This window comes from Talpa europaea, assembly GCF_964194135.1.
Source record: "Talpa europaea genome assembly, chromosome: 15".
In the NCBI taxonomy this organism is placed as follows: Eukaryota; Metazoa; Chordata; class Mammalia; order Eulipotyphla; family Talpidae; genus Talpa; species Talpa europaea.
In genome coordinates this window covers 1,455,768-1,472,897 of record NC_140083.1, presented here as the reverse complement: position 1 = coordinate 1,472,897, position 17,130 = coordinate 1,455,768, and the positions used below count along the sequence as shown (strand labels likewise).

General features: G+C 60.2%; 1 protein-coding gene across 1 annotated transcript in view; it reads left to right on the top strand.

The window, feature by feature from the left end:
• FBLN1 (fibulin 1) overlaps positions 1-4,664 on the top strand; it is a gene marked incomplete at both ends in the record, with an annotated part of 43,061 nt that extends 38,397 nt beyond the window's left edge. Inside the window, one exon of the mRNA XM_084256400.1 lies at positions 4,525-4,664. Within this exon, the coding sequence (XP_084112526.1) occupies positions 4,525-4,664 (140 nt within the window). The remainder of the gene's footprint in view (positions 1-4,524) is intronic.
• Positions 4,665-17,130: the final 12,466 nt, after the last annotated feature.

The window sequence follows — 17,130 nt, the reverse complement described above, 5'->3', positions numbered from 1 at the left end:
CCTCGCTGCTGCCGGCCCCTGCTCCTTGGTCCTTGCCCCTGAGCGCGCCCCCCGCTCCTGGCGCGCACCGTGTCCCTCTGCACGAGCCCTGCCCGCGGCCAGGACGTCATGTCCTCAAGGCCCAGCCGGAGGCCGACTCTGAGCGCCCAGCGCCCGGTCCAGGGCAAATGCCTCCCCAGCTCCTCCGAAGCGCCCGCGCTCAGCCTGCCCCCTGCCCTGCTCCGTCTGTGTCTGCTCCCCGCGGGCCGAGGCTCCATGGGGACCCACACCCCGAATAAAGAACGGGGGCGCTCTGCTCCAGCTGGAGGTGCGGGGCTCGAGGTGCCCACCTGTGCTCGCCAGGCAGCCTCTGGAGAAGGGGCGGCGTGGCGCGGAGGCTGGTCTGGCCTCTGGAGTCTCGGTCTGGCGTCAGCTGGCGAGGCTTGTGCTTGTCCTGCCCCTCTGGGCCTTTGGTCAGCGAGGGGGCTCTGGGGGCCGGGCGTGGCTGGAGCACGGCGTGTGGAGACGTCAGCTGGGCAGGGCAGCAACGGCGCGGACGGAGCTTCCAGGAGCTGGCTCTGGCGGCAGCGGGAGGGTGTGCCGGCAAGGGGGAAGCATCGTAAACCTCTGGGTAGAAATCTTGGGGCCTGGTTTGCCATAGAATGGGGTGCAGGCGGAGCAGAGAGGAGGGCCTAGAGCCTCTTGAGCACCCCAGCCCTAGCTGCCTTTGAGCAAGAGGCGGACGCCAGGTCCGGCCGGTGGCAGACGGCTGGCTGGGGGCCGGGTCGCGTGGGAGCTGCCCAGCAGGGGTGTCCGGAGAGGTTTCTGTGGGGGCAGGAGTTGGGGTCCGGGCATGGAGGAGGCCCAGGAGGCAGGTGACGGGGGCTGAGCCGGGGGTGGACACAGAGGCGGACACACCCTCCCCTCGCTGTCCCGTTTTGCCAGCTGGGTGGCAGCGGTGCCTGGGGGCCCTCCTGGGAAGTGCGTCTCCTCCTTGGAGAGGCTAAGCTCGGGGCAAAGGACAGGGCCTCACCCAGGCTCCGGGCTGGTTTGCTGCTTTGGACCCGGCCGTTTGGCACTGACCCCCCCACAGAGTCCGGTTACCCCATGAAGCAGGGGTGAGACCCTCGCGGCAGCTGGGATGACGGGGAGGAGACACAGAGGGGGGTCTTCCTCCGACTGTGCCATGGGGCGTCAGCCCCACGACAGGGAAGGCGGCCGCGAGGTCTGGGGCGAGCTGACGTTTCTCGCCCTGCGTCTCCCCGAGGGGAGGGGCCGTGGGTGCTCTCCCTGCAGCTGCCCCGTCACACGGTCCAGCGGGGCTCAGGAGCCCCTCGGAGGGGGCTCATCTATAATAATAATCGAGACACGGGGCGAGCTCTGCCGGGACATGCTGAGCGGCGGGACTATGTCAGGTATGCAGCCGCCAGCCGCCGCCCCCCGGCTCTCCTGGGTCCTCAGGACCAGCAGAGCGGCCTGGGCTCGGCGTGCTGGCCGCATGGTGGCCACTGGCAGGACGCTCCATGTGCCCAGACAGCATGTTCTGGAACTTTCCTCCGTGTCACGTGGCACTGTGAGGGAGAGACAGGGCTGCGGGGCTGTCCTGTCTGGGACACGTCCCTTGGAGCCGCAGTTCCCTGGTGAGGGGGATTCCTGTCCCCAGCCCCCTGGTGAGGCGAGGCGGCGTCCAGGCGTCCATTCCAGGCCTCTGCCCCCCCCCCCCCATCTAGCCTCCTCTCTGCTTGGTCAGCGCTGACCGGCTCTCAGGGGACTTGACCTTCCTCTTGCCCTCGGTCTGTGCTGCTCGTCTGGGCTGGGGCTTGCGCCTCCGTCGGGGAGTAGCTGGGGCCGTGATGCTCGCCTCTCTCTGGTCCATCCTGCTCGCGCTTGGCAAGGCCACGTGGTGTCCCCTGAGCTTCCACCGTCTCTGTTCCAGCACCTTGACCACACGAGCCCATGACCCCCTCCTCCTGCTGTGGCTCTCGAGCGCCCGCCGTGGTCAGCCCTGGGGCCAGGCGGGCGAGGCCTGAAGCTCAACGGCCGCAGGTCACGGCCCTTGTCCCGGTGCCCCTCAGGTGGTGAGGTCTGATGTCACGACTTGTGCCCAGGGCTGTGTCTGCAGTGTGCACCCCATCAACCGCCTGAGGGCCAAGGCCCCTGTGCTCCCAGACCAGAAATGCAAGCACCCCAGAACCCCCCAGAGCTCCAGAGCCCCCAGAACCCCCGAAAACCCCCCTGAGCTCCCCAGAGCCCTCGAGAGCCCCCAAGAGCCACATGCCCTTGGCCCCAACAGACACGGATGGGGGCGGGGGCTGAGGAAACAGGCTGGAGGAGGGGGGAGCTTCTCCTTTCTATGGTGTTGGCACTGACTCTTACCTCGGCCTTCTCCGACTCAAATCTCCATCTTCTCTGAGAAGAGGAAAGAAGACTAAAACGCCCCCCAGCATCCCTTAGCCCCCCTCCAAACCTCGGTCCTAGCCGCCCCGCCCCCCCAGTCACCCCAACCGGTCGTCAGCATCCGTGGTTTCTTTTCCCTGTGGGTCCCTCTGCGGTGCTCCTCGCGCCCCAAGACGCAGGCCGCCAGCGCACGTCTCCCTGGCTAAGCCCACGTGCACGGCCCCCCAGGCCCCCCACGCCCGGCCTCTCGGGCAGTCCTCGGTGGGGACAAGCCCCGCGCTCTGTGGGGCACCGGGGTCAGGCAGCTGAGCGACTTCCCGGGCTGTCTCCTGGGGCAGGTGCCCGCAGCGGGGGGCCGCCGACCGTGGGGAGCTCCGCCTTTCAGGTGCCCCTCCAGACGCACCCCATCCAGATTCGCTGTCTTGCTGGTGAAACCCCCGGGACCCAACTCCTGGCCCTCGCTCGCCACCCGGCCTCGGGGACCCTGCGCTGGACGCCCGCAGCTCGCACGAGGCCACACGGGCTGGTGAGGGGGCGGCTCGGGACCCGCAGACTCAGGCCCAAGCCCCAGACCGGCCTCCCCGCCTCCAGCCGCCATGGCCAGGCCTGCCCCTCCAGAGCGGGCGGGGGCGGCTCTGGGCCAGGAATGTGGCCCGCGGTGCCGAGAGGCCACGGAGGTCCCCCAGGGCCCGCGCTCGAGCTCAGGCTCCGGGACCCCGGCCTTCGGGGAGCACAGGCGAGACATGAAGGTGAAGGCCCGAGGGGACCTACATTTTTCAAAGAGAAAAAAAAGGGCTTAATTATATCTTCAAGAGGCACAGACACGCCGAGGAGGCCGTGCGTCTGAGACCCCGAGCAGAAATGCCAAGGATGGGGATTTGGGAGATTAGCGGCTGGACTGGCGCGGGGCCTCTCCCTCCCCGGGGTTTTGGGGAGGTGGGGAGGTGCACCCCCACAGTATGAGGGGGAGCGCGCCTCTGCCTTGGCCTATGAGCATTGCTGAAGCTCCTTTTGCATGGAGTTGAGTTTAATCAGTTACGCGGCGTCCGGGGCCCCCTTCTATTCAGGACAAAGGCTGGCCCCGTCCCAAGCTGCGGGGGCTCCGGGGCCGCCATCCCCCTGCCCCCCTCCCTCCTCCCCGTGCTCTCTCCGCCTTCTGTCTCCGCCGCCGCCCGCTCGGTCACCACGGCCCTCCTGCTGGCCCTGCCCAGGCCCTGGCGGGGTCGGGGGACGGAGGGGCAGGACCAGGCCTCGGCTGGCAGGCGGCGGGCCGGCCGGGCTGGCGGGTGTGGATGATGGTCCACGGCTGGTTGAACGGATGGGTCTGTGGGTGGACGGTCGGGGGTGGGTGGGGGGTGGTAGGAAACTTGCGAAGAAACGAGCGGGACGTGGAGGGAACGATGAGGCCGGGGGAGTGTGGACTGTCTTGGGGAGAGGAGCACAGGGCGGGGGGTCTGCCCCAGGCTTCCCTCGGATGCAAGCTCATCTCTGCAGCGGGGTCGCGTTTACACAGCAGTGACACGTGTGCGAGACCCCAGGGGTAACTGTGAATCAGACACCGCGCGCTAGAAAATACGTGCATTTAAATATAGTTCCCTTGGGAAGAGTGTATTTGTGTATTTAATGAATTTACGTGTTTGATTGATAGTACAGCAAACATTTGTCATTCAATTACATGTAATGTGTATCATGGAATCTATCACATATTTTAAATCTCTGTAAATATACACTTCCAGAGGTTTATGTGCATACATGAAACGGGTCATTTATATGTTAATAGATAAACCATGTGTCCTGTAAATTTACCCATGAAGTGAAAATACTATCGAGCAAGTGGGGTCCCTCACGCACTTAAGTGGGTCCCTCATGGCACGTGCTGGGGTGAGTGTCCACGTGCAGACCCACGGGTGGCCAGTGCCCCTCACAGTGCGCAGAGCCGGTCCTGGGGAGGCTGCTGGGGCAGCGAGCTCACTGTGCTGGGCCCTGGACATGCAGAGGCCAGGGCGGCCATGTGGGGGGCCACACGCAGGGGACCCAAACCTCTGGCTCCGAGCGGGACTAGGTGAGGTCTCAGTCGCCTCCGGCTGTGACAGGCCCCGAGGGGAGCCACGGGTCCCTGTGACTTCCCGCCCCCTGCTCTCTCCCCAGGTGTCGTGCGCCAGGTGCGGCCCATCGTGGGCCCGTTCCACACCGTCCTGAAGCTGGAGATGAACTACGTGGTCGGGGGTGTGATGTCCCAGCGGAATGTTGTGCATGTCCATGTCTTCGTGTCCGAGTACTGGTTCTGAGCGCCACGGTGCAGCCAAGCCCGTGCCCCAGGCCAAGTCATTGCTGCCAGTGGCGATGCCCTGTCCCTGTTCTTGCCACACAGACGTGTCTTCACTTTATCTACTGGTGTGTAGTGTTAGGCTGGGCCATGGGAGTACGTCCCTCTGACGTCTCATGGTGTCTAATGAGTCCAATTACTCAACTGTTGGGTTGGAAACCTTGGCTTATTTTTCAATGCAAAGGTCATATTTTCCTCCCCTTCTCTGCCGGGGGTGGGCATAGCTAAGGACCAAGGAAAGAAAGATAATTTTCAGGGGTCAGCCAGTCCACAAGCCGAGAAAAACCAGTTCTTGCCCTGATTGTGTGAAACCCAGCACCTGATTCCAAGGATGCGGCTGCTACGGATCAGCTTCTGCAGCGCGCTCTGCCCGGGGGCACTGGGCCTGCAGAGCCGTTCGAAGGCAAATGGCGGTTGTGTCAAAACAGAAAAGCCTTGGTATAAACACAGCCTCAGCTCTGAGGCCCCCACCCCACGTCTGTCCGCCAGGGAACGGCTGGGCTCCTCGGCCGCGGCACCAGCTTTCTTGTGGTCCTGGGAAAATAAACAGCGTCGAGATCCTCCTGACGACTGTGCACGGCCGTGTTTCACGAAGGGGGCGTCCCACTCATGAAGGGTCTGGGAATGTCCCCCGAGACCTCAGAGGCTTTCCTGCCTCCCCATATTCTGGAGGCCCTGGGGTATGTACTGGGGGAGCCCCACCCCCGTCATTTCAGGCACCATGCCCTCCCCTGTGACGCGGCTCACTCAGCCCCCGGCTCTGTGGCGTCCTGGCCCCTCAGACGGTCATCAGGGGGTGACGCTCTCTGCGCAGGAAGGAGAGAGGACCCGTGAGCACCGTGCCTGGGCTGGGGTGCTTCACCTGTTCCTCTGCAGCCCAGCCAGGTGGGGTGATCACGCTCACTTAGAGTTGAGCAAACCGGGTGCAGAGAGAACTCAACGGGCTGACGTGGCTCGACTTTTTAGACACAGAGAAGGGGTCAAGCCCCATTCCTCTAAAACCCTGTGTCACAAGAGACATGGGCCGACTGGATTTATGGGGTGTTCTGTCAGCAAACTCAGCAGGGTGGTGGGCCAGGTGCCTCTACACCCCGAGTCCACCGCGCCCACGTGGCTCAGCAGCCAGGGTCGGCACGCCTGGCTCCATCCCACTGTTGCGGGCCCCGAGCCCAGAGTTGCGCTCCTGCTGGGCCTCATCTCAGCAGCTGGGACCCTCTGCGGCACCGGCTGAGCTGTCCCCAGGCGTCACCCTCTATGGGACTCCCGTATTCGCCCCAGCACCTCCGACCCTGCGGCACTGGCCTCCAGCCCCCTCTCGGAGCTCCCCAGGCCCCTGGGGTCACTCGTCACAGGCGATGGCCCTTCAAGCCAGGCCGGCCAGCGGGCAGAGGGCCTGCAGGGGTGGGGTGGGCAGGGCACCTCAGCGGGTGGGAAGAGGGAGGACGGGTTTGGAGCGGAGAGCTGTGTCCGGGGACGAGCAGAGCACCGGGCACATCTCAGCAGCTCTTGATGCCAGTGAATTCGGGTCTGGCAGGGAAGTGGGGGGCAAGGTGGGGCAGGCTGGTGTCTGATCACAGAAACAGGCCTTGGGATAAGGGGAAAGCGATGGGGGGGGGTCAGGGAGCTGCTGGCTTGAGCGGCAGAGGGGAAGAGCAGCACAGACCTCGCTCGCAGAGTCGGAGACGCCGGGTCCCACCTCGGCAGGGGCCGCCATCCGCCACGCCTCGGGTCCCCGTCTGCACGAGGGAGCAAGGAACCTCCTCCCCGCGGCCATGCCCGGGCAGGGAGGGGCACCCTGGGCCCTGCCGCTGTGCCCGCTCTCCTGTGAGCTCATCCTCCACCTTTGCGGGAAGCCTGCAGGGGAGGGGGTGGCAGGGGCTGCACTGCCGGTCCAGCATCTTTCTGAGTCTGCGTTTCTTTTTCTTAGTCACCCCTGAGGGCCTCAAGCGTGCCCCACGCGCCCACCGACTGTCCCATTTCATGTGGCCCCGGCTGGGCCCCCCGCAGTGCCCCGGTGTTCTTGCGAAGTGGTTACTGTCAGACCCAGGGTCAGCTGCATTGGGACCCCTCAAGGGAGCCAGCACAGCCTGCGCCCCGAGGGCCGTGAGCCCCTCGTCACTGCTGCGGGACGAAGCCGCGGGGGGAGCCGCTGAGGGAAGAGCCGCTCACGGAGGGGCGGGGGCTGGGGACGGCACACGCCACGCGGGCTCGTTTTGGGTCAGGCGGCAGGAGGAACGGGCGCGAGTCCAGGTCTCCTGCTGAAATGTTTGCTTCGAACCACGGGGACCTGCGCTCGAGGTCGGAGGCGCCCCGGCGTCGGCAGGGAGGCCCGGGTCACCGGTGCCGGGGGCCAGCGCGAGGGCGACAGCCCCGGCTGCCACCTGGGCCCCTGGTCCGTCCCATCGAGGTTCTCAGACTCGTTCAGGTTCGCTCGCCTGGAAGTCACGCTGCCCTTGCTCCTTCCCTGAAACTTCATGATGAAGCGTCCTCGCGCGGCAGGGCTGAGGGGGTGACCGTGAAGGCCGGCCCGGCCCACTCGCGCCACGGGACCGGCTTGTGTTCAGAAGAAAGGATGGCTCGACGAGATGCCACACGTGACGTTAGAAGCCGGGTCTTGCAGGCTCGCGCTCCGACCCAACCTCTTCCCCCGGCTGTGCGCCGTGAGGAGAACAGGGTTAACCGGGCTTCTCCCCCCACCAGCCTCTAGGGCTGCCGCCTGCGGCCTCGCACGCCCTGGGGCTCAGGGCACACGCGATGTTGCGTTGGTGCAAAGAGCACTCGGGGGCGTGAGCACGAGACACACATGGACACCCGGGGCGGAGAGTGTGAGCACAGGGCACACGCGCCTGTGATTACAGACCCCGGGCCGAGAGGCCTGAGATGAGGCGTGACAGGTAAATGCGGACACCTGGGGGGGGACTGCCTGACCCCCCAGAGCGCTGGAGAGAGTGGGCATGGGTGCGGGGATCCGCGGGGGCTGGGAGGCTGGGCAGCCCCCAGCTTCGGCCCCAGTCCCCTCCCACCTGCCTCCCTCCCCTGCCTGGCCCCCGCATCTCGCCCCCCGAATGGCGTGATTTGGCAAGACTCCACACAGCACAGGACTGTGGCTTTGGGCTGTCACTTAGCATCTCACGCCCTCATTCTCCTCTGCTACAACACGAGACTAGCCGTACGTGGGGTGAAGGGGCGGCTCTGGAACGCGTGCCCGGGAGGGCCTGGGCCCCGGTAAGCGGCGGCGTCGCTCCAAGAGCAGGTGATGGGACATTCTTTATTCAGGGAGACGCCGCATTCAAGTTTCGAGGGGACACGCCATCGTGGCAGTGACTCGCCAGCGGGGCCTATCAAGGAATAACCTAAGGGGCTTTGTGGGACGTGGTTTCTGGGGGGTCGGGGACACCTGGGCTCAGGAATCCCTGCCCGAGGGGCACAGGCACTAATTCATGTCAGCACACCTGGCTGATGAAACCGTGCACCAGGGGGGCAGCGAGTGGCCAGAGGGAGGGGGCAGGGGCAGCCCACCTAGGGGCCAGCGGTGACTCTCGTGCCCTCTGCAGGCCAGAGCCAGGCGAGTTACCAGCGGCGAGGGGCCTGCGCGTGGAGGGCTGTCATGTCTCACGCAGCCGGCGTGCCAGCGCGCAGCAGAGCCCGCCGGGGGGAGGCTGGCATAGCACTGGTTTCTGTCATGCGTGGAACCACGTGTGGACAGGCTGACCCACGCCGGTGATTATGGGAACCCTTCGGACCTCCCAGGCTCGGTCATCTTGCCGAGAAATGGGCTCTGGCCTGTTCCCCTGTGTTCTGTGCTCTGGTTCAAGGGGCTGCCTCGGAGGGTGTGTTCGGTGCCATGTGAGGTAAACCCTGATCTCTTCCCCTCTGGAACTGGCCGACCAGCCAGCCTGCCCTGCTCCGGCCGCCTGCCCCAGGCCCTGCCCCCACCTGGAAAGCGTGGGGCCTGCCCTGGAGGCCACTCACAGGCTGGGAAGGAGGCTCCCAGCAGCAGCCGTTCCTGCCGTCTGCCCTGGCCGTCCGCCTCCGGAACCGTGAGCAGTAGCCGTCCACGGTGTTTGCCACGGAAGCCTGAGTGGACCAAGCTGTGGTGACCAAGACGGGCTGTGAGGGCAGGTGTGCAGGCGCCGCACTCAGGGCCGAGCGGGAGGGAGAGGAAGGTGGCCTGCTGGGCCGTGGGTCAGCAGAGCGGGGAGGGGCTCTTCTGACAGACGGGCCGGGGCTGAGAGTGGTGGAGGTGCCGGTGGGGGTGGTTGGGGGCCTGTTGAAAGAACAAAGTCTGGTTTAGGAGCCGTTCCCCTATGCCCAGCACGCAAAGCGCTGGGTCCAGTGGCATCCAGGACAAGACCAGGGCTGGAGCCGGGAGCAGAGGTGGCGTGGCCCCCCAAACCCGAGTGTCCCTGGGTGGGGAGCAGAGTCCCCCAACATCGTGCCTGCATCAGATCCCGGGAAGCCAGTGGGTGGGGGTGCCAGGAGCCCCAGCCAAGGCCCAGGTGTGGACCGTGGGGCAGGATGGAGAGCGAGGGAGGTGGACTCGCTTTCCAGAAGTATCTCGGGAAGCCAAAGGGACACTGGCCAGAGCCCGGGGGCGCGCCTGACTCTGCAGCCTCAAGGCGAGGAGACACCTTCCCTGCGACCCCTCACAGCGCCTCGTGCCGAGGAGCGGCCTGGCCTGGCCTGGCAGGGCCACGGCTCCTGCTGGAGCTGCTCCGTTGTCAGCTGTGAGCGTGGCGGCCCCGCCCAGACCTGGCATGGCCCAGAGCCTGGCGCCGCTCCAGAGGCGTGGGTGTCGGGCTCCACGCTCCGAACAACCACCTTCTTGGGGCGAGTTACCTGCGCGCAATCAATTCTGCAATTACCTGGGCTGGGCTGAGGAGAGCAAGCACCAGGTGGTCAAGATGGGCCTTGGAATACAATCGCTTCCTCCTGCAGAGGAGGGCGCCCCTCCCCATCAGCGTCCTCCCGGCTCCAGGCTGCCCAGCTCGGCGCGCAGTGACCGCTTGGGACCCTGACCGGAGTGGCCGCCACATGGTGACATACAGCACAGCCGTGTGGGTGCTCGGGATTGGCGTGTGGCGCTGAAGGGACGTGGCAGTCAGGGCTCAGCCAGAGGCTGGGGTCGAGGCCGGTGGGAGAAGCTGAATTTCGGGCCTTTGCTTGGCTCAGACGCACCAGTGCCCCAGGCTGATTTGGGGCGCATGTGAGCTTGGGTCTTGCACATGGGGTGCCTTGTGAATGGCGTTTCCCGGGAGAGGCTGCAGCGTAGGAGGAGAGGGGAGGCGCCATAGCACCTGTTCTCAAAAGGTCCAAAAGCTGCCTGGAAACGCTTGGCTCTCCTCCTGCTTCCTCGGCCGCTGCAGGACGTGCTGGGGCAAAACCGGTGACCTTGGTGTGGACAGCTTGTGACCGTGTAGGGCAAATGGTTGTCAGGCTTTTCTGCTCTCCCGCCGTTAGGGCTGATGATGGACCCTGCGGTCCTGAATGCATGCCCGATGGCGGGCACCTGGAGTAGGGGGTGGGCCTAGGTAGGTGGCACACCTGGGCTGAGACTGAGCTTATAAGGGCGGCGTCACGGCTCTTGAGTGTGTCCGTCCCGTCATCGTTGACCTGGCCAGGATCTACAGTTGTGTTCCCCATTTCATGCTGCCGGGTCAGTAGAGGAAAGAAAAGACGCTTTTTTCCCATTCTGTGCCACAAAAATGTGGCAATGAGTGTCACGGTGTATCACGAGAAAGCCCGAGGGCCATGTGCAGCCTCCGGCTCCTTGTGGGCTGGGAACGGGGCCAGCTCCCCGCACACAGCGCTTTGTGGGGTCTTTGCAGCTGGAAGGAAGGCCGCTGGGTGAGTTAGCACCCTGGGCTGGGAGAGGCCAGCACCCCTGGTCCCAGGGCTGCCAGGAAGAGATGAACAATAAATAATGAGAATCACCCTGACATTTTTAACTTAATTGTATCTCCCACCTTGTATCCAATCTCCATTTCCTTCCTCCATACCCTTCCAAAGCATGTTTTTGCAGGGAAGTAATTTCTATGCTTTAAAAAAAATGAAGCATAAATTAGAAATAATTTTGTAGAAGATAAAGATAAAATCGGGCCTCCCTGGTGGCGCAGGGGTTGAGGACAGCTATCAAGCTATCCGTAGCCACTGCAGCACGAGTTTGAACCCCGGCCAGGGAGCTGCAGACCTGTCCTGTCTCCCCGCTGCTCCCCTCGGCAGTGTATTTCAGTCTGTCTGCCTGTTCTGCTCCCCAATCTGCTTCTGGTGAATCCTCTCACCGCCCCACACACCTCTGGCCTGTACCCCAGCTCTTGTATGCATAAATAAAAAATAAATGTTTAAAAAAAAACAAAGCGTGGAAGCAGCCAAGTGTCCCCAGGGGAGGGGGGAGCCGCGCAGTGGAATATTACTCAGGCTTCAGCAGGAAGGAAGCCCTGACACGGCGACAGCAAGGGCCAGCCTGGAGGACGTGACGCCGGGTGAGACGGAGTATAGTCTGCTAAGAGCAGTGCTGCCGCTGGTCTCAGGTTCCCGAGGGCCAGATTCACAGACACGGAGCGCGGAGTGGGGTGGCCGTGGGGAGGGAGTGAGGGAGGAGTTTGCTGGGACAACGAGGAATGTCCCCGTGGCCGCTCGTGTGTATATGTGCTCACGGCCACCGCCCCCTGCGGCGCTGCACGGCGGCGATTCTGACGCTACGTGTGTCTTCACAGTTTTTTTTTTAAGATTTATTTATGCAAACAAGAGCTGGGACACAGGCCAGAGGTGTGGGGGTGAGAGGATCCACCAGAGACAGAGTGGGGAGCAGAACAGGCAGACTGACTGAAATCCACTGCTGAGGGGAGCAGCGGGGAGGCAGGAGAGGTCTGCGGCGCCCTGTGGGTAGCTCCCTGGCCGGGGATGGAACTCGTGCTGCAGAGGCTGTGGACAGCTTCACAGTGCGGCGCTTACCCCCTTGAGCCACCAGGGAGGCCCTTCACAATTTTTGAAAACATGATGAATGAAGGGCGAAATCGCCTGAAAACGCACGTTGGAAAGCTGAGCCGGGTGGAGCGCGCCCAGGCCGGCTTCTCCTCCCGCGCAGGGCGATGGCGCGGCCTCCACATTCTGATCCCTCCCCCGCCCCATGTTATCGTGCTCGAGGCCTCTCCGAGGCGGCACCCGAAGGACTTGCTGCTGACTGGGGAGCGCGGGGCCGCTGTGACCCCATGAGGGAGCAGCCGGCGCCCCGTCCCCCTGTGCCCCTCCCCGGCTGGTGGGAGCCGCCCGTCAAGGCGAACGCTGTCTTTCAGCAGCGGCCCTGACTGTCATCACCACTTTATTTTATCTCTGGCCCGCGGCTATTCACACTGCTCCCCCGTTATTAGTCATGTTATATCATCAGCCACAATTTTGCTTGTCAACCAGGTGGGGGAGGGAGGACGTGGTGATCCCGGGCTGGGGAGAGCAGCAGGCCCCTCTGGAACGCGGGGCAGAGGGGTGCCGGTGACAGACGGGGCCTGGGGCCTGGGGCCTGCAGAAGGGCTCCCGGCCGGGACCTCGTGGGCACCCACAGTCGCCTGCCAGGCCCCTGGGGGCCCGTTCCACTAAAGGCAGGCAGAGGCCAGGTCACCCCACTGGCTGGCGCCTCCCCCGAGCTCCAGGTGCCGCAGCCCACCGAGGCCGGCTGGACGGTCTCTTGGCAATGGGCTCCGGCAGCCGGGTGCTGTGGGGAAGGGCCCGGACTCGCAGCCAGTGGCCAGGGGGTGGGTCCTGGCTCGTCCAGGACGTGCCGTGTGATGGGGGCCGGGGCTGGCCCTCCACAGACGGCACTGGGACCACGAGGCTGCCCGTGAGGACCTGGGGTCCATCACCAGCCAAACATCGTTGAGGCCGCATGACCGCGATGCGAGGGCCTCGTCTGCTCCACACGTTCCCCGCGCTGGCTTCGCCCCTCGTGGGCGCTTTCACCATTCTTGCGGGCCACTGGCTTTGATTTCCTCAGCCTCTGCAAGTCGTGCCCCATCGTGGTTTTAACGTGACTGGTTTGTATGCCTGGTGATGAATTCCTTTTATTGTCGGACTCTGGGCTGAGATGTGCCCGCAGGCCTAGTGCCGGTTTTTAATCATGCTGCTGTCTTTTTCCTGTTGGCTCGTAATGGTCCTTTCCATAGTGTGCACCTGAGTCCTCTGTGGGACATGAGCCGTGTAAGCTTCTCCTCCCAGCCTGCCGGGGGCGTTTCTGTGAGTCTCGGTTTCCCTTAATGAACAAAAGTTCTTACTTCTTTCTGATCAAGTCCAATTTATCAATGTTTTCATGAGTATTGGGTTTGTGTTCTGTTTGAGAAGGTCTTGCTGATTGGATAATCATGAAGACATTCCCTGGATATTGTTCTGGAAGCTTGTGTTCCTTTCTCCTTAGGAATATAGTTCTTGAATCTGTGTTTGTGTGTGCTCTGGGGACACCTGGTCAAGATTTACTTTTTTTCCATATGGAGAACCCATTCAGCATCATTTGTGGACAAGACTATCCTTTCCTCTATGTCTGGCTTAAGTAACTTTATGGTAAATGAAGTGTGAGTGTGTGTGTGTGTGTGCGCGCGCGCGTGTGTGCGTGTGACCCCTCTCTTCTCTTCCATGGTCTACGTCCGCTTACTTGCAATGTCTTTGCTTAGTTGTGGTTGCTCTGCAGCAGTTCTTGATATCCATGAGGGTCAGTCTTTCGGCTTCCTTGTTCTTCAAATTGTCCTGATGATTCTAGATTTTTTGCAATTCATATAGATCAGTTTGTCAATATCCACTACAAAATCTAGAGAGTAATTTGGGACTTGACATTATCACCACACCCTTGACATCATGCAGGTCTTTCATCCCTGTTAGAAATGCTGTATAGTGTTCAGCATTTTTCCAAGGGGTATTTTATGTTTCTAGGCTATTAGGAATTGTTTTAAATTTCATTTTCTCACAGCGTGTAGAAATAAACTCATTTCATAAATTGGCATTTTATCCAGGGATCTTGCCATGTTCATTTATTAATTTGAATAGTTGTAGATTCTTTGTATTTTCTATGTACATATTATGTCATCTGAAAATAAAGTCATACTTCCCTCCTTTTGAATCTTTATACTTTTTTCTTTTTCTTGCTTTATTCCCTGGCTAAGACTTCCAACACCGTGTCGGACAGAAATGGTGAAGGTGGACACAAGCAAAGTCTCGTTTCCTTCTGAAATTTTGAAAATACTTTCATACACCTCAACAGTGGGGTGTTTACCCTTTATCAGTAAAAAGAAGTTTTAAAAAATTCTTAATCAATGAACAGTTTTTATCATGATTCATGTCGAATTTTATCAAATGGTTTTCTATGTGAATGAGCCTGATCCTGTTTTTCCCCTTTGCTCTGAGTCTATGGCAGATCACACTGACTGGCACATGTCTCACCAACCTTGGTTTCTGGAGTAAACTCTCCTTGGTCAGGCAGTACTGTTCTTTCGGTGTATCTCCTGATTTGATTTACCAATGCTTTGTTTACGATCTTTTCTCTATTCATGGGAGATGGAAGCCTATAAATTTCTTTTGTTGCAATGTTGTTATCAGGTTTTAATACCAGGGTCATGCTGGCCCCACAAAATGAGTTGGAAAATGCTCTTGATTTTTTGGTTTCTGTAAGATGGGAATGGTTGCTTCCTTGAATCTTTGGGTGATTTCCAGCGCAGCCAACTGAGTCTGGAGTTTTATCTGTGAAAGAGTTTTTAATTACAAACTTTTTATTAACAGCATAGCATTCTTTAGATGCTCTATTTCTTCTTATATTTGTTTTACTGAAATTGTTTTTTTTTTTTTCCTAAAGATTTATTTATTTATACAAGAGCCGGGGTACAGTCAGAGGCGTGGGAGGGTGAGAGAATTCACCAGAGACAGAGCGGGGAGCAGAACAGGCAGACTGACGAAGTACACTGCTGAGTGGGGCAGCGGGTGAGGCAGGAGAGGTCTGCCGCGCCATGTGGGACTCTCCCTGGCTCGCCGGGAATCGAACCCGCGCTGCAGAGTCTGCGGACAGCTTCACAGCATGGCGCTCAACCCGCTGTGCCACCGGGGAGGCCCATGAAATTGTGGTTCTTGAAGAATATTTCATCCAGGTTAACCCTTTTTTTGATAGAGAGTTGTTCGTAAGATCCTGTTATTACATTTTAAACATCGTTGGAATCTGTAGTGATGGCCTCTTTTTGTTTCAGATATTGCATGGAGAAATTGTGTTTGCTATTTTTTTTTCTATTTTTGCCTCCATCTGTCCTAACAAGACTGTCCATTTTCTCTCCATCTTTTCAAAGAGCTGTCTTTTTTGATTGCACATGTGTTCACTCGTTCAAGGACTTCTGCCTTTACCTCGATGACATTCTTCTTTCTACTTCAAGTTAAACTAACTGGAGTTTCTCTCGTTTCATGAGACAGAAGCTTACATCACCAGTTTTTCAACCTTCTTATTTTCTAGTTCATGCATTCAAAACTAAAACTTTCCACTTAGGCACTTCTTGAACTGCTTTTTACAAGTTTCAATGTGTTTATTTTCATTATCATTCAGTTCAAAGTATTTGCTAATTTCCATTGTGATTTCTTCTCTGACCCATGGGTTATTAAGACGTGTGTTGCTTAATTTCCAAACTCGTGGGGATTTTCCAATTATCTTTCTGCTATTAATCTCTTGTTTAATTGCACTGTGGTCGGACAACACACTCTGTGTGATTTCAGCCTTTTGAAATCTGTTGAGACGTGCCGCAGGGCCCAGCCTCCCGTCTGCTCTGGTAGATCTCCCAGCGCTGCACCTACCTCGCCCTCCCCGTGCCAGGGAGAGACGTGATGTGTTTCAGCATTTAGTCATTTATTATTGCTGTAAATAGTTAATATGTTGTCTATTAACCCAAGATTTACCCTCTCTGGGGTTCTTCATTCCGCTGCAGTTCCCGCTTCCGTCTGGGTCACTTTCCTTCAAGGAGATCCCCTTCCCCTGGGGTTCTGATGACTCATCCTCGGAGCTTTTGTTGGAGGACAGTTTCATTTAACCTTCACTTCTGAAGACTTCCTCCACAAGGCTGGAGGGTTTGAGTTTCTTTCAGCAATTCAAGGGACTTTTCCCATGGTCTCCCGAAGTGCAAAGGGGTGAAATGCTTGCAGCTGTGCATGTCCCTGTTGGGTGCCTGTCCAAGGCGCCCCCACCCTGTCCACCACCCACCCCCCCTCCCGCCGCTGCCTCCCGTCCTGCCCACCACCCCATGGTCGCTGCAGCTTTCATCTCGGCACCGCCAAAGCAAGCTTGTGACATGGTTTTGGGAGCAGGTATTTCATCCTTTAAATTGAATTCAAACAACCTTTCCTTGCAGCTTCTCTGCTATTTCCCTTCTCTAAACGAGGAGCAGGCAGAGCCCCCACGCGCCACGTGCCAGGGGTTTGGCTGGGTCTGGATTTCCAAAAGGGTCTAATCCATGATACCGGCCTCCCTCGCCGGGTTCTGAGGACGCTGAGGCCTGAGGAAGGTGCCACGCTAGGGGCCCCTTCATTCGGACACGGGGCCGCAAGTCCGGGTGAGGGGTGGGTATGTGGGACAGGGATGCCGCTTCCACTCTGTGTCCCCAGGTGTGCCAAGTGGCCAGCCGGGACCAGGTGCAGGCGGTCACTGAGCAGGCTTGGAAAGCAGGGCCAGCTCCTGTCCCCTCACGGTGCCCCACAGGGCAGTTGTTGAAGCAGGAGAATATGCTTTACACGTGTGTGAAACCACAGCGCAGCCGCCTTCCCCCTGGCTCAGCTGTCGGCTATGTTGCCCCCTTCTTGGCTCCTCAAACTCCCAGGCGCTTCCTCCCCAGAGCTGTGCGCGTGGATTCTGGCGAGGCGCTGTCCCGGTGACTTGCACCCCGCAGCGCTCAGCTTACACCTTTCTCGCAAGGTCTCCATGGTGGCTTCTCCTGACTGAAGTCAGGCCCCCTTCTAGACTTTCATCAAGCCCTTTTACTTCTTTCTTTCTAGAACTTTCTAGGGCTTACCTACTTTGTGTCCCATGCGGTCCTGGGCCGTCTAGCCGGGACTTGAACGAGGGGCGCGTCACTACGGCTTTGCAAACTGTGAATTGGCATCGAACATCTTCAAGTTAGGGCCCTTCTCTGCAAAGCGCTGACTGGAGCCAGTGCAGGCCGCTCTGCTGGGCGTCTCTGTGGCCCTGGTCCCGCTCTCTGGTCAAGGGCAGGGCAGGTGGCTCACGGCCAGGGGGTGGTGTGGGAGGCTGCGCCTGTCCAGGTAGGTCTCACCTGGAGCCCCTTTTCCGGAGCTGTGGTAATCAAGACAGAGCCCAGCCTCTGTGAGACTCGGCCTGCAGGCCGGGGGGGTGGGGGGCGCGCCAGGCGCTCACTCCTGGAGGAACTTTCCGGCTGTGCGGTGGGCTGGGCCGTGGCTCTTCCTCG